General features: G+C 42.4%; 1 protein-coding gene across 1 annotated transcript in view; it reads right to left on the bottom strand.

Annotated features, from left to right (window-relative positions):
• LOC148366663 (neural-cadherin) overlaps nt 1–24,789 on the bottom strand; it is a 345,561-nt gene that overhangs the window by 113,207 nt on the left and 207,565 nt on the right. Inside the window, exons 21-25 of the mRNA XM_088333456.1 lie at nt 22,269–22,460; nt 18,200–18,643; nt 15,964–16,294; nt 13,738–13,831; nt 6,768–6,952 (exon numbers count right to left, since the gene is read on the bottom strand). Coding sequence (XP_088189582.1) covers nt 6,768–6,952; nt 13,738–13,831; nt 15,964–16,294; nt 18,200–18,643; nt 22,269–22,460 — 1,246 coding nt within the window. The remainder of the gene's footprint in view (nt 1–6,767; nt 6,953–13,737; nt 13,832–15,963; nt 16,295–18,199; nt 18,644–22,268; nt 22,461–24,789) is intronic.

Raw genomic sequence — 24,789 nt, 5'->3', positions numbered from 1 at the left:
AAAACAACAAGGGTGCCCAAATTTATGCACCTGCCTACTTTTGTTTAAGCAATTATTGCAAACTTCCTGTAAATCCTATGAAGTTCATTTCACTTCTCAGATTTCACTGTGTTTGTCTGCTATATTATATATATTTTCCGCACTATAGGGCGCACCGGGTTATAGGGCGCACCCCCAAAAAATAGTTTTTGGTCCTATATCTTCTATAGATAAGGCGCACCGGATTATAAGGCGCTACAATGGGAACGTGGACAAAACAGTCAGATGGTTCAGTCCAACTTATTACCCGCTTAACATTCCCAAAGCTTGCAAAGAAGCAAATACGTGTCTCAGACATTTACGGAAACAGTGTCCGTACGATGTCACTCAAATGCATCGTTCCAAATATCATTCGGAAGGGATTCAAGAAATGCCAACCATTCCTTAGTTTCTATTTTCTGTTTCGCTCGCAACTTTACTGTGCATATGACAATAAACACTTGGAATTGAGTTGAATTGAAAAAAAGACCCATCACAGAAACATCGATATCACTCTGAAACAAGATACTGGGAAAATATATAGCCGGAGTAGCTCACCGAAGTCGTTGCGTTCAATAATAATGTGCAACCATGGTCCTCTTATATCCGTGAGTGTAGTAAATCCAGGAGAATAAAATATTTACAAATACAGAATAGTAAAACATGCTTTCTCTATGCCGTAGACAACCAACCAAACTTGCTATTCACATTCATCTTTTTCGGCCAATTGCAGGCTTTGTTTTGTCCCTTTAGCCTATGCAAGCCCGTAAATGATAAAAAGGATCCGCCCCCTTTACCTCCGAATAACTATAGCCAATAGTGATCGATTCAACTAATGATTGACACATCTTTTTCGGCCAATTGCAGGCTTTGTTTTGCCCCTTCAGCCTATCCGAGCCTGTAAATGATAAAAAGGATCCGCCCCCTTTACCTCCGAATAACTTTAGCCAATAGCGATTGATTCAAATGATGATTGACACATTGGTTAGCCAATGAAACGCCGGTATATAAATCCCATCATACACCGCGGACTACTTCACGTTCGGGGGAAAATCGAGTCGGCGGCTGTTGCATTAGTTGCAAGACTTTGCAAACCACCAGTGAGCCATATATAAGGCGCACTGCATTATAAGGCGCATGGTCAGCTTTTGAAAAAAAAGAAGACTTTTAGGTGCGCCTTATAGTGCGGAAAATACGGTAACTGAAATTGCTCATCCAAAAAACCAATGATTTAAAGGAAAATCTTGAAAATGATCAGGGGTGCCCAAACTTTTGCATACGACTGTAATTATATACACTTACTCATTTACTGACTTTACAACATGCTTCATTCTTATTGGCCTCTTCCTGTGGTCACAAAACTTGCACAGTATGTGACACCTATAATCACCTACTAGTATTATTATGGGCCTCATTCTTTTTGGCCTCATGTGTATGTCACAAGACGGCTGCTCGGCGTCTTGTTCCTGGACCTGGGGCGGCAGTAGCTCAGGAGGTAGAGCGATCGTTTTAGGATTAAGGGATCCCAGTTCGAATCCCGGCTTGTCCGTGTTACATGCCGAAGTGTCCTTGGGTAAGACACTGAACCCCCAATACGCAGGTTAGCGCCTTACATGGCTGCACAGATCACGGCCGCTATTGGGAAATGTGAAGCACATTGTAAAGCGCTTTGGGAAGTCATTGACTTGAAAAGCGCTATAGAAATGCAGATCATTTCAGCTCATTTCATTTCATTTCATTACTCGGGGCTTCAATTTTTTTGCCATCTCCAGGTGGACCACATGCGGCATTTGATCGTGTTGAAGGATTTTATACATTTGACTATAAAGGATTTTATATGATTGAATACAAGTTACATTTATCAAGTGCAATGAAGATTTTCACCGAGTAGGCTTAAGATCCATGAGCAGTGAAAGTTCAGGGCAAACTGGTAGAAAATATTGTTTACAGGAATTGCGGGAACGGCTCATCCGACGACGCAGAAAGGCCCCGATGACAGAGGACGGCAGGCATTGTTTGAGAAACGCTCTCGCTGTTTTGAGTTTTCCAGACATCGCGGCGAGGTGGTGGAGCTCACGTTGGTTGGGCTTCGTTGGCGCACGCATGGGAGGAGTCGGCGTGGGCCAAGAGAAAAAGCTAGAAGACTTCAGAAGAGGCTTCCCAGAGACTCCGACGACACTAATTCGACTAATTCGATGGAATTCATTTAGTTTATTATTTAAGAAAATAAATCTGCCCTCGTGTGAAAATGTCGGCTATTCTTGTCCATCTTTTCCCAGAAAGAAACGAGCCCGCATTGTTAGGTTAATGTAGGTTATGTTTAGTTAATAGAGTCACATAACTAATTCGAACAATTTGGTAAACGATACATTATAATACTTATTCCTAACAGTGTTAATGTTAAGACACACTTCTATTTTAAGACACACTTCTATTCCAAAGCTTATGATTGATGCCCACCTCATATTTTGTATTGTCCTGTCTTTTTCCGACCGCCTGCCTGGTGGTGATACCAAGGAGAAGGACTATTTGAGTTGAGTCAGCGGACCTGCGTTTGACCTGAAGCATGTGAACGCCTGCATGGACCAGCTGGCAGAGATGGTAAACTGCGTTGCGGCTGTCATAGACTTTCTGGACTAGTTTACAGGCTGGGGGCGTCGCTGCTGTCATGCATTTTCCGGACACATTTTCAACATGTTACCCAGTGTTTACTATGCTTGTGTATAGTAATGGTAATTGTGATTCACCCTGGTCATCCTGGAAGGGGGATACCACTTGTGAGGTCCCTTCTCAAGGTTTCTCTTTTTCCTCACGCTGAGGTTTTGAGTTGTTCCTTGCCCGCATGTTGGTTTAAGATCAGGTCATTGTGTCATTGTAATCCTGTGCAGTCCTTTGAGACATTTTTGTGATTAAGGGCTGTATAAATAAATTGGACTTGACTTGATAAGATAGTCAGCACATCCGACGACTCAGAAAGGCCTCGATGACGGAGGACGGCAGGCATTGTTGAGAAACGCTCTCGCTGTTTTAAGTTTTCCAGACATCGCGGCGAGGTGGTGGAGCTCAGTTTTGGTTGGGCTTTGTTAGCGCGCCCATGGGAGGAGTCTGCACACCATCTTGCGGAACGGCGTGGGCCGAGAGAAAAAGCCAGAGGACTTCAGAAAAGCTTCCCGGAGACTCCGACGACACTAATTCGACTAATTCGATGGAATTCATTTAGTTTCTTATTTAAGAAAATAAATCTGCCCTCGTGTGAAAATGTCGGCTAATCTTGTCTATCTTTTCCCAGAAAGAAACGAGCCCGCATTGTTAGGTGAATATAGGTTGTGTTTGGTTAATGGAGTCAGATAACTCATTCGAACAATTTGGTAAACGATACATTATAATACTTATTCCTAACAGTGTTAATGTTAAGACACACTTCTATTCCAAAGCTTATGATTGACGCCCACCTCATATTCTGTATTGTCCTGTCTTTTTCCGACCGCCTCCCGTGGGCTTCGTTAGCGCCTATGGGAGGAGTCGGCACACCATCTTGCGGAAAGGCGTGGGCCGAGAGAAAAAGCTAGAGGACTTCAGAAGAGCTTCCCAGAGACTACGATGACACTAATTCAACTAATTCGATGGAATTCATTTAGTTTATTATTTAAGAAAATAAATCTGCCCTCTTGTGAAAATAACAGCACTCTCAGGAAATGGAGTCGCTGCTTACAATTTGGTAAACGGTACATTTTAATATTAATTCCTAACAGTGCTTCAAATTTTGTCCATAAAACTGCAGGAGCAATTTAGAAAGAGAGCGTAAGCGCGTGACACTGTACCTCCCACATGCGCCAAGCAACCTTGAGTGTCTGTCGTCTTTGTTGTTCTGGATTGAACCAGGCCCAAAGTAAAGAGACCGGTTGTTTTTTGAGCGCATCCATTCCAGGAGAAAATCAACAGAGTACATTTTCATACGTTTTAGCAAGCGGGCAAGGTTTCCACCGGCTGCTCGGCGTCTTGTTCCTGGACCTGTTTGGGCGAGACAAATGCTTTTATGCGAGAGGGGGAGGCCGCCTTCTCCCTCCTCCTCGCTCTTATTTCAATATCTGAGAGATGGTAAAAGCCCCTCAGCCGTGTCCTATTTCTCCCGGGCGAATGTAAAGTGGAGGAGACGGGGGGGGGAGCGGCCGTGTTCAGCACCGAATGTGTGCGCCTCGCATCAAAAAAATATGAGGAACGAGCATCATCGTAAATGCGCTACACGATGACTGGATAATGAGACGACCGCGAGGGAGACGGCACACGGGAGTAGATTAGGAAAGAAGATATTTTTCCAGAAATCTCGTCGTTTAAATATTGTCATTTCATGAGAAAATTGCATTTTATATACATTCCTACATTAGCTTTTTAACCATCATAGCTTTGTTTATTTTTAATGCATTGACATTTTTCATATCTTTTTCCCTTTCTGCAATACACCTGATTTCTAAAACTGTGATTAATAATACACATTTTCTTCTTATATACCGTAAATTCCGGACTATAAGCCGCTACTTTTTTCCCTAGTTTTCAACCCTGCGGCTTATTCAGTGATGCGGCCAATTGATGTCATTTTTCTAACGGCCGCTAGCGGCGCTCGAATGTTGCTACCATTAACTGCCCTGTCAAAGCTATATTATTATTATTAAAGCTCTGAAAACTCTGTGTACCGTCTTTCTTTGTAAATATGTGTAACCCATGTATAATATGTATTTGCAACTGTATATTTTTGGAATATATTTATTTGTATTTATTTGAGACACTTATTCTGATATGTTTTGCACGGGTGAATGAAAAAGGAGGGGCGGAACAAACGCGGGGTGATGGGTTTAGTGGGGACCGCTAAAGGTGCGGGACAGACAAGGAAAGAAGAGGGGGTAAAAAGTTGGTTAAGAAAAAGGAGTTGCATGAGTAAATGTGTTCATCTGATATATTTTTCCCACCCTTACCTTTGGAAATATACACTTTTTTCCTTGGATTACTTTCAACGGGACCCAGACTCAAACCATAAGTACCGGTATCATTTTCCGTTCATTTTGCTGGCTGTGATTTTTGAACTGTGGACTTTAATGAAGGACATTTAGTTTCAATCGCGGGACTTGAAGTCTGGTTTGGGTTCATTTTGTGTTTGTGTTACATGTTTAAATGTGGGCGCATGCGGCTTATATACAGGTGCGGCTTGTGTATGTACAAAATCGGTTTGCCTCTTAAAATGTGGTGGGTGCGGCTTGTAATCAGGTGCACTCTATAGTCCGGAATTTACAGTAGTTATGTTGCATGTGTTTATACATTTTTCAGTTCATTTTCCTAAAGTTCTGCAGTTATCAATTCACAATTCATCAAATCCACTCCACAGCATCATCTCCAAACAAAAGAGCAGCTTCAGCAACAGAGTGCTGTCACAGTCTTGTTCCACGGACAGACTGAGGAGATCATTTCTTTCTCATGCCATGAGCTCTTTAACTCCACCCGGGGGAGTAAAAGCCCACATGAAACCCCACCCCCACATTCGCATATGACCTTATTTTTATTACAATGTGTATTTTTTCGTAGCACTATTTAAATACTCTATATCAACACATGGTATTGGGTATTTTTGTAGTCTATATCTTTTATTTTATTATTTTAATTTTCAACACAAGGATACTGATGGAAGTGGGAATTTCCCTACGGGGATGAATAAAGTATCAATCAATCTATCTATCTATATCTAAGTTTCTATTTATCTATCTATCTAAGTTCCTAACTATCTATAATCTAAGTTTCTATCCATCTATTTATCTCTTTATCTATATCTAAGTTTCGATCAATCTATCTATATCTAAGTTTCTATCTATCTATATCAAAGTTTCTACCTATATCGAAGTGTCTGTCTATCTATTTATATCTAAGTTTCTGTCTATCTATATCTAAGTTTCTATCTATCTATATCTAAGTTTCTATCTATCTATCTATCTATCTATATCTAAGTTTCTATCCATCTATATCTAAGAACTATCTATACATCTATCTAGACATCTATCTATACATCTATCTATCTATCTAGACTTCTATCTATTTATCTAGACATCTATCTATCTATATCTAAGTTTATATCGATCTATCTATCTATCGATCTAGACATCTATCTAGACATCTTTCTAGACATCTATCTATCTAAGAGTCTATTTATCTATCTAAGTTTCTATCAATCTAGACATCTATCTATCTGTCTATCTATATCTAAGTTTATATCCATCTATCTATCTAGACATCTATCTATCTGTCTATCTATCTATATCTAAGTTTATATCCATCTATCTATCTAGACATCTATCTAGACATCTATATATCTATCTATCTATCTAGTCATTTTCTAGTATTTCTTTTTTTCAATGATAGGCTGAGTGTGTTTATCCCTACTTCCAATAATTAAGCTGGTAATAACATAGAAGTAACATATTTTTGTTTTTTCCGATATGCATATCAAACTGGGCGCCCTTTGCGCTAATGAATGACAAAAAAGAAGCTCTCAACTTGGAAGGGTTGGAGAACCCTGCCATTGCACAATTTATGAAGTGAAAGTTAGCGTGCCGCTAATGCTAAAACAGTTAGCGTCATCAGCCTTAGCGTTAGTGAAGAACTGTGCTGGGTCATTGAAAGGATTGTGAAGTGGTGCTAATGCCGACGCGGCTAGCGTGGTGCTAGCATTAGCAATGTTTTTAATCGACTTTTCCAGGTTCCCTCACCTGCGATTCGGATGGAAGCGGAGTTGGCGACGGCGTCTTCGGGCAGATCTCGAACCTGGACGGAGACGGAGGAAACGACGTCGGGCCAAACGCCGTCCGACACCCGAACCAGGAAGCGGTAGGCACCCAGAGGCGTTTTCTCTTTGATCAGTAGGAGGCCGTTACGCTTGTTCAGCAGGAAGTATCTGAAGAAAAATAAAATAAAATAATATAAAGAAAAACTTCAAAATAAAATAAAGTTCATTATTTTGTTTTTTTTGTTATGGGTGCAGTAGTTGGCAGCATGGCGGAGCAGCGGTTAGCGCGTGTGCGGCACAGTTCTGAGGTCCGGAGATCGAAGCTCCTGTGTGGAGTTTGCATGTTCTCCCCGTGCTTGCGTGGGTTTCCTCCGGGCACTCTGGTTTCCTCCCACATTCCAAAAATATGCATGTCAGGTTGATTGGCCTAACCAAAATGTCCTAGGTGTGAATGAGTGAGTGGATTGTCTGTCTCTGGCAAGCAGTTGAGGGTGTCCCCTGCCCACTGCCCAAATATAGCTGGGATGGGCTCCAGCACCCCCGCGACCCTACTGAGGATAAGCGCTGCAGATAATGGATGGATGGATGGTTGCAGTAGTTTTTGCTATGAAGTCAATGTCAGCCTCATTGAATTAAAATGGATCCCACATTGTCCGTCCGTCCTCCCGGACAGCCATCCACCCGATTGTCTTTCCATGCTGCACTGGGCCCCGGGGCCTACTCTCCGGCGTGTGCTGCTCCTGGGGGTGGGACTGGCATGCCTGGGTGCCACCGGGGCCTCGGGGAGTTGGGAGAGGATACTGCCCTGTTAGGCCCTTCACCCTTTTTGATTATAATGTGGGTTTTTGCACGTTCAGCTCTACCATCACATCCCATAATTTGGAGAGTAATCATCAAAAGATGATTCAGATGATATGGGTATCTGTGGCTAACAATCTGCCTATGCTGATTTAAATCTCATTCCACCTTTAGTTTTCTTCAGAAGATGGGCACTGGCCTCGCTGATACTACTGAAGGATTTTATACATTTGACTATAAAGGATATTATAAAATTAACTACAAAGTAAGTACCGTATTTTCCGCACTATAAGGCGCACCTAAAAGTCTTAATTTTTTTCAAAAGCTGACCATGCGCCTTATAATACAGTGCGCCTTATATATGGCTCAATATTAAATATGCAAGGTCTCGCAACTTACGCAACAGCCGCCGACTCGATTTTCCCCCGAACGCGGAGTAGTTCGTGGTGTATGCTGGGATTTATATACCGGCGTTTCATTGGCTAATCAATTTGTCAATTATCAGTTAAATCGATCGCTATTGGCTAAAGTTATTCGGAGCCTCGGATAGGCTAGAGGGCCGAAACAAACCCTGCAATTGGCCGAAAAAGATGTGTCAATCATCCGTTAAATCGATCACTCTTGGCTGAAGTTATTCGGAGCCTCGGATTGGCTAGAGCGCCAAAACAAACCCTGCAATTGGCCTAAAAAGATATGTCAATCATCCGTTAAATCGATCGCTATTGGCTGAAGTTATTCTGAGCCTCGGATTGGCTAGATGGCCAAAACAAACCCTGCAATTGGCCGAGTTTAGCAATGACGTAGCAAGCTTAGCAAGCTTGCTATAAAGTATGCCATAAAGAAACATGTTTCATTAGTCTGTATTTGTAAATATTTGACTCTCCTGGATTGACTTCACTCACGGTTGTATGAAGACCATGATTGCGTATCATTATTGAACGTGAGAACTTAGGTGAGTTATGCGGCTTTATATTTTCCCGGTATCTTGTTTTAGAACCATCTTGATGTTGCTGTGATGAGTTGAGTGAATTCAACTCAATTCCAAGTGTTTATTGTCATATGCGCAGTAAAGTTGCGAGCGAAAAAGAAAATAGAAACTAAGGAATGGTTGGCATTTCTTGAATCCCAAGACTTGAACCTTCCGAATGATGGAACGATGCATTTGAGTGACATGGTACGGACACCGCATCTGCACGTGTCTACGACACGTATTTGCTGTTTAGTTAATGGAGTCAGATAACAAATCCGAACAATTTGGTAAACGATACATTTTAATAGTTTATTTCCTAACACTACCTACGTCTGGTGAAGAAAAAAGGGGTGGCAAATCAGGGGAAGACCACGTGTCTGTCAGACCCACCACCTCGGAGAAATAAATTGACTGCGCTGACAGGCTCCTCTGTCGGATCCTTGCTCTCCGTACCATGCCCCAGAAAGACTTCAGTTGTGAGTTTTTGGATCCTGTTTGTTTTGCCCCTTCCCTATGCAGAGCACCTTTTGTTAATTCCTTTTACCCCCCCAATAAAGCTGACAGTCATCCAACTGTCTTTGTTTCTAACTGCCCTTCCTTCTGTCTTTTTCATTCAACTGTCCATCCGTCCATTAGTCCATCATGCCATCTTTCTATCTAACTGTCCTTTTGTCTGTTTGTCTTGCCCCTTCCCTATGCAGAGCACCTTTTGTTAATTCCTTTTACCCCCCCAATAAAGCTGACAGTCATCCAACTGTCTTTGGTTCTAACTGCCCTTCCTTCTGTCTTTTTCATTCAACTGTCCATCCGTCCATTAGTCCATCATGCCATCTTTCTATCTAACTGTCCTTTTGTCTGTTTGTCTTGCCCCTTCCCTATGCAGAGCACCTTTTGTTATTTCCTTTTACCCCCCCAATAAAGCTGACAGCCATCCAACTGTCTTTGGTTCTAACTGCCCTTCCTTCTGTCTTTTCCATTCAACTGTCCATCCGTCCATTAGTCCATCATGCCATCTTTCTATCCAACTGTCCTTTTGTCTGTTTGTCCGTCCATTCATCAAATTGTTGAATCCAGCCAAGCTGAGTTGAAAATGGAGGATTAATGTCTAAAGCCCTTAATGGCACTAAACCTACAATAGATTTTTGAGTTAAGAACAGTGTCTTCTGTTTAATAAATACATAAATGTTGTCCTGAGCAATTATTAAAGCATTAGAAGTGGAGAGTCCGTCCGGGTGGGACGTCTCTAGGGGGCGCCACGGGTCACGGCGTGACCCGGCCAATTACGAGACGGATGCATTCGCCGATAAATTAAAAGGATTCGCCGATGGGAAACGCCGAGACGGGGTAAAAACTGAGACGTTGGGGAGAGGGGCTGCACGCTGACCCTCTTTGACCGAGGGACACCCCCTGGGACTGCCGTGTCTCTCGTTGGGGAGGGATTAGAATCGTTTGCCGTCTTAATTAAGGTCCTCAAACTTTACTGTGTGCGCGGTCGAGCGAGATGGACAAAAACACATGATACTAATTAGAGAAGCGTGCAAATACCCTCAAAAAGGGTTGAAAAGAAAATCCAGTTGTCCTTCTGTCCATCCGTCCATCCATCCAACCATTGTTTTGTCCGGCTATGTGTCTTTCCATCTAACCATTCAAACAAGGGTCCATCTGCAGATCCAACTGTCCTTCTGTCCATCCAGCCATCAAACCATTGATTGGTCCAGCTATGTGTCTTTCCATTTAACCATTCAAACAAGTGTCCATCTGCAGATCCACTGTCCTTCTGACCATACATCCATCAAACCAATGATTGGTCCAGCTATGTGTCTTTCCATCTAACCATTCAAACAAGTGTCCTTCTGCAGATCCAATTGTCCTTCTGTCCATCCATCCATCAAACCATTGATTGGTCCAACTATGTGTCTTTCTATCTAACCATCCAAACAAGGGTCCATCTGTAGATCCAACTGTCCTTCTTTCCATCCATCAAACAATTGATTTGTCCAGCTATGTGTCTTTTCATTTAATCATTCAAACAAGTGTCCATCTGCAGATCCAGCTGTCCTTCTGTCCGTCCATCCAGCCATCAAACCATTGATTGGTCCAGCTATGTGTCTTTCCATCTAACCATCCAAACATGTGTCCTTCTGCAGATCCAACTGTCCTTCTGTCCATCCATCAAACCATTGATTTATCCAGCTATGTGTTTTTCCATCGAACCATCCAAACAAGTGTCCATCTGCAGATCCATCTGTCCTTCTGTCCATCCAGCCATCAAACCATTGATTGGTCCAGCTATGTGTCTTCCCATCTAACCATCCAAACATGTGTCCTTCTGCATATCCAACTGTCCTTCTGTCCATCCATCAAACCATTGATTTATCCAGCTATGTGTTTTTCCATCCAACCATCCAAACAAGTGTCCATCTGCAGATTCAACTGTCCTTCTGTCCATCCATCCATAAAACCACTGATTTGTCCGGATATGTGTCTTTCCATCTAACCATCCAAACAAGTGTCCATCTGCAGATCCACTGTCCTTCTGACCATACATCCATCAAACCATTGATTGGTCCAGCTATGTGTCTTTCCATCTAACCATTCAAACAAGGGTCCATCTGCATATCCAACTGTCCTTCTGTCCATCCATTGATTTGTCCAGCTATGTGTCTTTCCATCTAACCATCCACACAAGTGTCCATCTGCAAATCCAACTGTCCTTCCGTCATTCATCCAGCCCTCCGTACATCCCATCGACTCATCCACCAAATATCTCTCTCTCTCTCTCTCTCTCTCTCTCTCTCTCTCTCTCTCTCTCTCTCTCTCTCTCTCTCTCTCTCTCTCTCTCTCTCTCTCTCTCTCTCTCTCTCTCTCTCTCTCTCTCTCTCTCTCTCTCTCTCTCTCTCTCTCTCTCTCTCTCTCTCTCTCTCTCTCTCTCTCTACCCGTATTCTATAAGGTGTACTGTATACAGGGGTGGTATACTGCATACCTGTATACGTTTTTTTAAGCATTTTTGAAGGGGCGCCGCTACTTCGCTGATTTTCAGTTTTCGCGGGTGGTCTCTGTCCCCATTAATCGCGATAACCGAGGGATTACTGTAATTTTTGGGGGGATAATGAATGACGTTTGTTTTTTACCACCAGGAGGAGCTAAATAATGCACAATGCCGTTTTGACACCTTTTTTACGACGTGGTCCCAAACAGGAAAAACACGTCTTCTACATGACCGTCCTCCTCGATTTGAAACGGCAAATAAAAGTGTAAGCTCCTCTTCCGCCCCGCCAAAATAAAGCGGGTGCGAGACGTTGACGAGGTGTTAACGAGGCTTTAAAGTACAAGCTCCCTTCCGGAGGATAAAACGGAAAAAGGGGATGAAAACACTCCATTGCCGGCGTTTTACGATCTCTTTTACGGGCTCGTTTCAGCGCCGGCTACATTTCCCATCGTGAATCAGCGTCCCGGCGGGACAATGATGGACGGGGGCGCCGGAGAGCCCCGGAGAAAACTTGACCAATGGGCAGAGCCGGCCTTTTAGCTCTTCTTCTACAGGTAATTACTTTGGTAGATGAGAGGGCGGCCGTGTCCGTAATAACCGAGAAGATTTACGTCTAACGGGATTAAATATTATAGATTGAAATAAGCCAAATGATCTCATTTAGCACGGCGGCGCAGTGTTTAGCGCGAGTGCGGCACAGTTCTAGGGTCATGAGATCGAACCTCCTGTGCGGAGTTTGCATGTTCTCCCCTCGCTTGCCTGGGTTTCCTCCGGGCACTCTGGTTTCCTCCCACATTCCAAAAACATGCATGTCAGGTTGATTGGCCTAACCGAAATCACCCGAGGTGTGAATGAGCGGGTGAGTTCTCTGCATACCTGTCAAGCTGTACGTTTTTGCCGTACAAAGTACGTTTATGATGCATTTTAAGACGTGTAAGACGTACGAGAAAATCTGTACGGAAAAACGCAAATTTGTCAATGACGGGTACCGTCCGGTACACACCGACGATCACCAAACGGCAAATCAATCGAGTCAAACGAGTTCGCCGCGGTAGCCTCTATCTCGGTATCGTTTTTTTCGTTGCAAACGAAGCAAGCGTTTGCTACTACTGTGCGCATGCGTCTGCCGCAGGGGGATTTCCCATCATGCATCATTCAACATCGGATTTCATGTGGTAGTTGTGTAGTGAAAGGAAGTCCGTCTCTTTTTAGGGAAGCGGCTTTTTCGGCTCAACTCATTCAAGAGAGCCGGCTCTCCAATGGCTCACTTGCTTCGATGCATTAAATTACGAATGATGATGTTTGTATAAAGAGGTTAAGAAAAGAAGGAAGTATAAAAGGAGAAAATGAAAAAAGACACGTTTCTGGTTATCCCTTGAATCAGTATACTATCAACAATAATTCAATGGGCATGCCAATGAAAGCCCCCACGTGGGGTCCAACCCCTCGCCTCGATGTCTGGAGAAAGTCAAAACAACACTGAGCGTTTATCAAAACAATGCCTGACGTCCTTCGTCAGAGTCCTGTTATCAAAATTCCCCAGCCAAAACATTCCGAATTTGAAATAGCGTGACCTGAAGCCCACTCAGTGAAAATCTTCATTGCACTCGATAAATGTAACTTGTATTTAATCATATAAAATCCTTTATAGTAAAATGTATAAAATCCTTCATTACCAACAATAATTGAATGCAGAAAATGAATTCATAATTTGAATAAGGAAATGTATTATTCTACTTAATTCTATTGTCATGTATTTTTTCCTTCTACAGTGAAGGTCCAAGCGACTTCATTTTTGAACCTTTTTTATAATAAACCTGATTCATGTCGAGCAACTCAGTATCTCACAACAAAATGTTGATTAACATTATATAGGATATAACAAAACACATGTACAATGTTAAACTACATAAATAAACACGTTTGGTGTAAGATTATTTAGTATTTTGTAAGGGAAAATACGACAGTTTGTAAGGGCGTGGAGCCCTGAAGCTTGACAGGTATGCCCAAAGATAGCTGGGATGGGCTCCAGCACCCCCGCGACCCTACTGAGGATAAGCGCTGCAGATAAATGATGGATTGGACGGATCCCATTCAGCAGCTAGTAGATCATTTCATTTATTTTCGATAGATAATATTTCAAAAAATGACAAGACAAAAAATCGTATTTCCCTACGAGACGGAAAATAACTCACGTGGGGACGTGTCCCTCAAAGGCGTAGGTCTTGTTGTCCCAATCGTCCGGGTCAGGGGCGTAGACCTTGCCCAACACCGTGCTGGGCATGCGGCCTACACAGGAAAAAAATGCTCAGAAATCATAATTCAACGACGAACGAGCGATTCGTTTCTCTTTTTATTGCCGGAAAAGATGGAGGACCAGCAAGAGTCAAGCGAGTCGTGGTCCAGAAATGTTCTTGCGATGTCTCTGATCTTGAAAATTTGATGTCAGCTTTTCTGGTATCAATATTTGGACGTATACATATTGCAATAGCGCAGCAGCGAGTAAGTTGACGTCCAAACTTGAAATCAGTCTTGATGAGATTTTTGATGACTTGAACTTGGCGACCCCTTATCCAACTCATACTTGAGGGGGATCTGTGGTGGAGAATGGATGGAGGGAAGGAGAAATGACAGAGAAATGGCAGAGAGATGAAGAATTGATGGAGATACAATAAATTGATGGATGTAGAAAGTGAAAAACCATCGATGGTTTGAGAAACAATGGAGAAATCCTAGACAGATGGGGAAAATATGAAAAAGCAATGGATAGGAGGATGGAGAAAAAAATGAATGGATGGATGGATGGAGAAACAGTGAGTGGATGTTGAAACAATGAATGGATGGATGCATGGATGGATGGTTGGATGGAGAAACAGTAAAGGGAAGGATAGATGGATGGGTGGATGGATGGATGAAGATACAATAAATGGATGGAGAAACACTGAATGGATGGATGGATGGAGAAACAATGAATGGATGGAGAAACACTGAATGGATGGAGGGATGGATGGATGGAGAAACAATGAATGGATGGATGGAGAAACAATGAATGGATGGATGGAGAAACTATGAATGGATGGATGGATGGATGGAGAAACAGTGAGTGGATGGAGAAACAATGACTCAATGGATGGATGGATGGATGGATGCATGGAATGATGGTTGGATGGAGAAACAGTAAATGGAAGGAAAGATGGATGGGCAGATGGATGGAGAAACAATGAATGGATGGATGGATGGAGAAACAATGAAAGAATGAATGGATGGATGGAGAAACTTTGAATGGATGGATGGAGAAAAAGTGAGTGAATGGAAAAACAATGAATTGATGGATGGATGGATGGATGCATGAATTGATGGTTTGATGAAGAAACAGTAAATGGAAGAATAGATGTATGGGCAGATGGATGGATGGAGATACAATAAATGGATGGAGAAACAGTGAATGGATGGATGGATGGATGGATAAACAATAAATGGATGGGGGATGGATGGATGGAGAAACCATGAATGGATGGATGGATGGATCGAGGGAAAAACAACAAATGGATGGAAGAAGAAATAAAAACAGTGTAAAAACAATGAATGAATGAGGACAAAAAATAAAAAAATAAAAAAAATAGGAGGAGAAAGAATGGAGATACGATGGATGGATGTAGACATGAATGAATTTCTGAATGACAGAAGTGATGAATAGATGGATGGATAAATGATAGATGGATGGACGTACAGACAGATGGAAGCATGGATGAAGACATGGATGGAAGTACGGATAGACAGAAATGGATAGATGGATGGAGAAATGATGGTGAAGCAATGGATTGATGGATAAAGAAATAAAAACATGATGGAAATAGAATAGAGAAATGCCATGGATGCATAGAAAAACAAAAGAGGAACACTAGATGGAGAAATAATGGATGGGTGGATCCATGGATGGATGGATGGAGGGAAGGAGGAATGAATGTAGAGAGGAGCAATAGATGGATGAAGAAATTATGGATAGATGGATGAATTAATGGATGGATAGATGGATGGATGGATGGGCAGAGAAGCAAAAGATGGATGAAGAAATGATGGATAGATGGATGATGGAGAAACAACGGAGAATTGATGGATGGATAAATGGATAGATGGATGGATAGATGGATGGATGGATGGAGGGATGGATTGACAGAGAAGCAATAGATGAAGAAATGATGGATAGATGGATGATGGAGAAACAACGGAGAATTGATGGATGGATAGATGGTTTGATAAATGGATGGATAGATGGATGGACAGAGAAGCAATAGATGGATGAAGAAATGATAGATAAATGGATGATGGAGAAACAACAGAGAATTGATGGATGGATGGACTGACGGGGGAAACAACAGAAAAACGACGGACAGACGAACGGCCGGATGTCCGCGGCTCACCTTTGTAGGTATAGACGTAGACGTTTTTCTCGGCAGCGTTGTGGGCGTGGTCGTTCTGGTCGCCGACGGTAACGGTGAGCGTGGCGGTGACGGTGTTGCTAGGGCGACCGCTGTCGCTCATGACGACGGGGAGCAAAAACTCTTTGCGGACTTCGCGATCCAAAGTCCGCAAGGACGTCAAGGTGGCCGTCCCGTTCAGGTTGTCCTTCAGCTGGAAGACGTCGCCGTGGCGATAGTCGGCCGCCACGGCGAATCGGAAAGGAGCGCCGTTCTCCGGCCAATCCGAGTCCACCGCTCGCATCAACGTGGACGTCCGGTTCATGAAGACCACCTGGGAATAAGGACCACGTTCAAGATTCGGTTCTCGATGAAGGACCTGTCCTGAATCCTAGAAATGAATAATCCATTCAATTGATTCATTTATTGATGCATTTTATTTTGTTAATTATTTTAGGATTCATTTTTGATCTATTCAAATATTTTCTTCTCATGTATTTTGTCATCTATTGTGTCATATTTCTTTGAGTCGGCCTAGGCCGCCTGAGGACAAAGCCACCGCCTCGTCTACCCAGCCAGGAAACATGGCAAAACCATGGTTCTCATTTTCCCTATCCCTCGGCTGAAGGATGAGGACAAAAAGGATGGAGATACTTTTCTGAAAGGTTTTTTCCTTCCTTATATTATAACTAAAGCTTTGAAAACTCTCTCGGTGTACCATCTTTCTTTGTAAATATGTGTAACCATGTATAAAATCATATTATATGATTAATATGTAATTGCAACTGTATATTTTTGTAATGTATTTATTTGAGACACTCATTCTGATATGTAAAGGTGAGACCTGTTTGTGGACACGGCGGACAATAGTGGATATATATTTTTCCCACCCTTACCTTTGGAAATATACACTTTTTTCCTTGGATTACTTTCAATGGGACCGGGACTTTGCAGGTCTCCATCAAACCTTAAGTACCGGTATCATTTTCCGTTCATTTTGCCGGCTGTGACTTTTAGACTGTGTACTTTAATGAAGGACACTGTTTCAATAGCGGGACTTAAAGTCGAGTTTGGGTTAATTTTGTGTTTGTGTTATATTTTTTTAATGTGGGCACATGCGGCTTATATACAGGTGCGGCTTGTGTATGTACAAAATCAGTTTTCCTCTTAAAATGTGGTGGGTGCGGCTTATAATCAGGTGCGCTCTATAGTCCGGAATTTACGGTACTTTGTCCGACCCAAAGGTAGCAAGAAAGGACTGTTTTGGCGCAGGGGCAAATCATATTTTATTTCGGACATGCTGTGAAAATAATTCCTGATCATTTAACACCATTTATGAATCAATGATTTTATTATTGCTATTTTGAAAAGGTAATGAATAAGAAAAGAAAAAAGAAACACAAAAGAAACGGAAAAAGGACAAAAAAACATTGATTTTAATTTTTGTCTTTATATCTTTAATTCCTTTATTTTTTCCTTTTTCTCAATTCTCTTTTTTTTGCTTTTTCTTCCCCTACTTTTCTTTTTATTCTCTTTTTTTTTCTCTTATTTTTTTTCTAATTGTATTCTTTTTTTTTTAAAAAAGAGAAAATGTTTCTCTTACTTTTGTCTGGAATGCATGAATTTATGAATGGCAAGGGTCTCAAACTGTATTATTTTGAAAAGGCGATAAATAAGAAAAGAAACAAAGGAAAATCGGAAAAGGAAAAAAGGACAAAAAAATACATTGATTTTTGTTTTTGTCTTTTCATCTTTAATTCATTTCTTTTCTTTTTTTTCTTTTTCTCAATTTTCCTTTTTTTTGCTTTTTCTCCCCCTACTCTTCTTTTTATTTCCATTTTTTCTTTTTGTCTCTCTTATTTTTTTTCTATTTGTATTCTTTTTTTTTTTTAAATGTTTCCCTTATTTTTTTTCTCAAATTTTTTTTTGCTTTTTCTTTCCCTACTTTTATTTTTCTTTTCGTTTTGTTTCTTGTTGCCTCTTCTTATGTATTCCTTTTGAAAAAAAAAACGAAAATCTTTCCCTTATTCTTGTTTGGAAAAATATAAAACACTGTCCCTTTAAAAACAGGGGACCGTTTTTATCAGTGTTTTTGGGTGGAAAACTCAATTTGGCCCAATCTCACTTAGACCCTAGCTCCAGAAGCCCCCAATTGAGTTTGAGTTGTATGGGTTCTGTGGGTTACGGCAGGACGGGACCTCCACAGTTCTCCTGCAGTTCCTGATGTGGGATAACAGACCTGAGGAGCCGGAAGGTTCTCCAAAAGCGTCGGGGTGTACGCAGCCTCGAACTGCGGCCCGTTATCGTTGACGTCCAGCAGGGGGAGCTCCACCGTGGCGCTCCCCGCCAAGGGGGGAACCCCTCGGTCAGTGGCCACCACCACCAGGCGGTGCACCCCGACCTTCTCCCGGTCCAGGGGCCGAGCCACGCTCACCAGACCCGATTGGTCCACGGCGAAGAGCCCGTCCGGGTCCGAGTCCCGGGACAGGCTGTAGACCAGCTGGCGGTTCTGACCCGAGTCCGAGTCGCTGGCCAGCAAACGGGCCACGCTGGTCCCCACGGGGACGTCCTCCGACAGGGGGGGCAAGGTCAGGACCGGCGGCATGAAGACCGGGGCGTGGTCGTTGTAGTCCTCCACCTCCACCACGCAGTGGAGGAAACTGGAGAAGTCCAAGTCCTCCACCTCCAAACAAAAACAGGGATATTGAGTAAGCGTTCATTTTAAAAAGACACATTATAGAAAAATAGAGATATTAGAATTAGAATACACCTTTATTGTCATTAAAACATAATGCTAAAAATCTGATGTTTTTCATCATATAAAAACCTATCCTGTCCTTTATTGAGAGAACAAGTTGTTAATAAATGCTATCATTTTGGGGGGTGATTGGGTTCAATTTAGGGGTGCTTGCGAGTTGTAAAATTGATCATTCAGTTTAAGGAGGAGATGATTTCTTCCTCATGCCATGAGGCTCTTTAACTCCACCCGGGGGAGTAAAAGCCCACATGAAACCCCACCCCCACATTTGCATATTACCCTATTTTTATGACAGTGTGTATTTTACGTAGCACTATTTAAATACCCTATATCAACACGTTATATTGGGTATTTTTGTATTCTATATCTTTGATTTTATCTATTTATCTCTATCCATCCATCCATCTATCTATCCATCTATCTAGACATCAATCTAGACATCTATCTAGACATCTATCAATCTAGACATCTATCTACCTATCTATCTAGACACCTATCTAGACATCTATCTGTCTATCTATCTAGACATCTATCTATCCATCTATCTATCCATCTATCTATCTAGACATCTATCTAGACATCTATCTAGACATCTATCTAGACATCTATCCATTTATCTAGACAGCTATCTATCTAGACATCTATCTTTACATATTTCAATCTGTCTATCTAGAAATCTATCTAGACATCTATCTAGACATCTATCCATTTATCTAGACAGCTATCCATCTAGACATCTATCTATACATATTTTGATCTGTCTATCTAGAAATCTATCCAGACATATATCTATCTAGACATCTATCCATCTATTTATCTAGACATTTATCTGTCTAGACATCTATCTAGACATCTATCGATCTATCTACCTAGAAATCTATCTAGACATCAATCTATCTATCTACCTCTCTATCTAGACATCCATCTAGACATCTATCTATCCATCTATCTAGACATATCTCTATCTATCTACCTAGACATCTATCTAGACATCTACCTAGACATCTATCTATCTATCCATCTATCTATCTATGTAGACATCTATCTATCCATCTATCTAGACATCAATCTAGACATCTATCTAGACATCTATCTAGACATCTATCAATCTAGACATCTATCTACCTATCTATCTAGACACCTATCTAGACATCTATCTATCTAGACATCTATCTATCTAGACATCTATCTATCCATCTATCTATCCATCTATCTATCCATCTATCTATCTAGACATCTATCTATCTAGACATCTATCTATCTAGACATCTATCTATCCATCTATCTATCCATCTATCTATCTAGACATCTATCTAGACATCTATCTAGACATCTATCCATTTATCTAGACAGCTATCTATCTAGACATCTATCTTTACATATTTCAATCTGTCTATCTAGAAATCTATCTAGACATCTATCTAGACATCTATCCATTTATCTAGACAGCTATCCATCTAGACATCTATCTATACATATTTTGATCTGTCTATCTAGAAATCTATCCAGACATATATCTATCTAGACATCTATCCATCTATTTATCTAGACATTTATCTGTCTAGACATCTATCTAGACATCTATCGATCTATCTACCTAGAAATCTATCTAGACATCAATCTATCTATCTACCTCTCTATCTAGACATCCATCTAGACATCTATCTATCCATCTATTTAGACATATCTCTATCTATCTACCTAGACATCTATCTAGACATCTACCTAGACATCTATCTATCTATCCATCTATCTATCTATGTAGACATCTATCTATCCATCTATCTTTCTAGACATCTCTCTATCTAGACATCTATCGATCCATCTATTGATCCATCTATTTAGACATCAATCTAGACATCAATCTAGACATCTACCTATCTAGACATCTACCTAGACATCTATCTATTTATCTACCTAGACATCTACCTAGACATCTACCTAGACATCTATCTAGACATCTATCTAGACATCTATCTAGACATCTATCTAGACATCTAGAGATCAATCTATCAAGACATCTATCTATCTATCTATATAAGGAGTTTGCGAGGAACACACGTGCGTCATTTCATACTTGTTATTGAGATACTCAAGAAAAGGAACGTTTCCGATGGAAAAAGTTTTGATCAATTGCGACGAGTGAAAACGGAAACAACGTGGAGAAGGGTCACGAGAGAACCCAAAAGCAAAAGTTTGACTTTGTGCTTCCGGGCAAAGAGACTCTCAAAGGATTCGGCTGTTGACGACGTTCTCTCAAATTGCATCAGGCGTGACGAGAGATGTCCCTCAAGAGATCCTGTGGAGACTCGGCTACGTCCTCAGAATTCAGATCTTCTGCGTGGAAAATTGGCTCCTTCTACGCCCAAAACCACATTTTTCCACCTTCAAAACTTCTTCTAAGCTACAAAATGGTTTCTTCTACACGGGGGGTCTCAAACTCGTTGCAGGCCCCCGACTTAATATGAAAGTTTGAGGCAACAATCAGTATGATTTAGCGCCTCCTACAAGTGAAAAAAAACATTCAAGAGAAAAAAAAAACAATACTGATTGAAAATACAAGCACGAATACATGAACCCTTCTCCCTGTCCCTATTTAAACCCAGTCCTGTTAATCCCCTGTTGTCAGTCCGTCAGCGAAACTCCGTTTATACAAGGCAAGCCTTTTTTGGCCCTGACTCCCGCCTGTCCCGTTTTTGCTCCCATTTGTCTTCGGCTACGACCTATTTTGATCCCGACCACGTCTGCTCTCCCATCCTGGCTATTCTATTGTATTCTATTATGTCATGATTACCGATGTGAATCACCTGTGCCCACTCATTCGGCGCCAACCGCCTGCGGGTTCTGATTGGCTCCCTGTCACTATTTGAACCAAGTCCTGTCAATCCCCTGCTGTCAGTCCGTCTGCGAACCTCTGTTTATACAAGGCAAGCCTTCTTCAACCCTGACTCCTGCCAGTCCCGTTTTTGCTCCCGTCTGTCTACAGCTCCGACCCATTTTGATCCTGACCACGTCTGATCTTCCGTCCTGACTTACGACCTCTTTTAGATCCCAACCACGTCTGCCCACCCATCCCGGCTATTCTATTCTGTCATGATTACCGTTGTGAATCACCTGTGCCCGCTCATTTGGCGCCATCCGCTGCGGGTTCTGATTGGCTCCCTGTCCCTATTCAAACCCAGTCCTGTTAATCCCCTGTTGTCAGTCCGTCTGTGAACTTCAGTAAATACTAGGCAAGCCTTTTTCGACCCTGACTCCCACCTGTCCCGTTTTTGCTCCAGTCTGTTTCCGACTACGACCCGTTTCGATCCCGACCACATCTGCTCTCCCATCCCGGCCTACGTCCAGTTTTTGATCCCGACTACGTCTACTCTCCCGTCCTGGCTTACAACTTGTTTCCGACCACATTTTTGCTCTCCTGTTCCGGCTACCGATCTGCTAGCTTTGCTAGCATAGCCTTGCTAGCATAGCCTTGCTAGCATAGCTTCGCTAGCATAGCCTCGCTAGCATAGCTTGGCTAGCATAGCTTGGCTAGCATAGGCGCGCGTACCTTGATGGTGAGGTTGAAGCTCTGGTCCCCGTGCCTCTCGTAGTCCAGTTGTTTCTTGAGTCGGAGACTTCCCCGTTGTTCCTGCTTGCTACTCAGAACGTAGAACTTTTGGTCCTGGTCCCCGCCCGCCACGCTGAAAATCAACTGCCCGTTTTCGCCCGTGTCCAGGTCCTCGGCCCGGAGTTCCAGGACCTCCAAAGACAGACACAAAAAACGTGTCATTTCAATCTCAGTGTGGGGGAATTGTGGACTTTGCTGACTAAACCTGGTTTCGAACCGAGATTGCTCATTTGTATCAAAAGATCTCTGCTAACCAACACTAGAAGAAAACTTGAAACATTAACTGAGGAGAGAGAAGAGAGAGAAGGCAGATAGATAGAGAGAGAGAGAGAGAGAGAGAGAGAAGGAACAAGAGAAAGAGGGGGGGGGCAGAGAGAGAAGAAAAGAGACAGCGAGAGAGATAGAAGAAGAGGGAGTAAAAAAGAAAGAAAGAGAGGGGAGAACAGGCTAAAAAGAGAAAAAACAGAAAGAGTGAAAAAGAGAGAGAGAGAAAGTGACAGAGAGACAGGGAGAGAGAGGAGAGAGAGACACAGAGATAGAGACACAATGAGAGAGAGACAGAGAGAGAGAGAAGAGAGAAAGAGAGAGAGAGAAAGAGCGAGAGAGAGGGGGGGGGCAGAGAGAGAAGAAAAGAGACAGCGAGAGAGATAGAAGAGGGTTGCAAGAAAGAAAGAGAGAAGGGAAAACAGGCGAAAGAGAGAAAAGACAGAAAGAGTGAAAGAGAGAGCGAGAAAGAGACAGAGAGAGACACAGAGAGAGAGAGACACACAGAGAGACAGAGAGAGAGAAGAGAGACAGAGACAGAGGGGGAGAGAGAGACAGAGACAGAGAGAGGAGAGAGAAGAGAGAGAGAGGAGGGAGAAGAGAGAGGAGAGAGAAGAGAGAGAGAGGAGGGAGAAGAGAGAGAGAGAGGAGAGAGAAGAGAGAGAGAGAGAAGAGAGAGAGACAGAGAGAGAGAGGGGGGCTGAGAGAGAGGAAAAGAGACAGCGAGAGAGATAGAAGAGGGCTTCAAGAAAGAAAGAGAGAAGAAAAAACAGGCGAAAGAGAGAAAAGACAGAAAGAGTGAAAAAGAGAGAGAGCGAGAAAGAGAGAGAGAGAGAGGGGAGAGAGAGACAGAGAGAGAGAGAGAGACACACACAGAGAGAGAGAGAAGAGAGACGGAGACAGAGGGAGAGAGAGACAGAGAGAAAGAGAGGAGAGAGAAGAGAGAGAGGAGAGAGAATAGAGAGAGAGGAGAGAGAAGAGAGAAGAGAGAGAGAGGAGAGAGAAGAGAGAGAGAGAAAGAGAGACAGAGAGAGAGAGACAGAGAGAGAGAGGGGGGTCAGAGAGAGAAGAAAATAGACAGCAAGAGAGATAGGAGAGGGAGTAAAAAGAAAGAGAGAAGAAAAAACAGGCGAAAGAGAGAAAAGACAGAAAGAGTGAAAAAGAGAGAGAGCGAGGAAGAGAGAGAGAGGGTAGAGAGAGACAGAGAGAGAGAGAGAGAGAGACACAGAGAGAGAGAGAAGAGAGACGGAGACAGAGGGAGAGAGAGAGAGAGACAGAGACAGAGAGAAAGAGAGGAGAGAGAAGAGAGAGGAGAGAGAATAGAGAGAGAGGAGAGAGAAGAGAGAGAGAGGAGAGAGAAGAGAGAGAGAGAAAGAGAGACAGAGAGAGAGAGACAGAGAGAGAGAGGGGGGTCAGAGAGAGAAGAAAATAGACAGCAAGAGAGATAGGAGAGGGAGTAAAAAGAAAGAGAGAAGGGAGAACAGGAGAAAGAGAGAGAAAAGAGAGCCTAGCTTAAAATTATATTTTGACTTCTCTAGCTAAAGTGGACCTTTCAATTATCAAACCTATCTAAAATGATCCTCAACATCTGTGGCTGTCTACGGCAGCCTAGCTAAAATCCATTTTTGACGTCTATAAACGTCTATAGCAAATGAGTCAAAACCCGCCAGAAATATTTCCAAAGAGCAGAAAAAACTTTTTTGCCGATTCTCAAGTTTTATGGATCAGACCCGGCTCCTCCCCGGGTGATTTTATATATTTTTTAAACAGCGTGCTTTTATTTTATGATCTCCCCCCCCCCCTCCCTACTCGAGTACATCAGTTATATTCCAGGCTTTTATTTTGATCACGTTCTGAGCCGTTTCCCGCAACGATTCCGGACGGAAGAATCGGATATGCTTTTTTTTTTTTTTCCTTCTCGAGCCGAGAACTCAAAGCGAAACGCTTAAAGGGAATATAAAAAGCGCGACGGCGTTTTCGGGCTCCGCGGACAGGAAGAGAAATTTATTTCCGTTGGAAAAATATGCCTCCCGACTTATGGCTTTCATTTTTAATGACGGAAAACGTCAAAGAAAGTTGAAGTTGCTCAAGTTTTTGGAGGGTTTTGTCGGAAGGTTCAAGTCTTGGGATTCAAGAAATGCCAACCATTCCTTAGTTTCTATTTTCTTTTTCGCTCGCAACTTTACTGTGCATAGGA

This window comes from Urocampus carinirostris, chromosome 4 (genome assembly GCF_059441175.1).
Source record: "Urocampus carinirostris isolate Australia breed hairy pipefish chromosome 4, RoL_Ucar_1.0, whole genome shotgun sequence".
Classification (NCBI taxonomy): domain Eukaryota; kingdom Metazoa; phylum Chordata; class Actinopteri; order Syngnathiformes; family Syngnathidae; genus Urocampus; species Urocampus carinirostris.
Note: the sequence above shows the minus strand (reverse complement) of the source record. Positions and strands in the feature narration are given on the sequence as shown.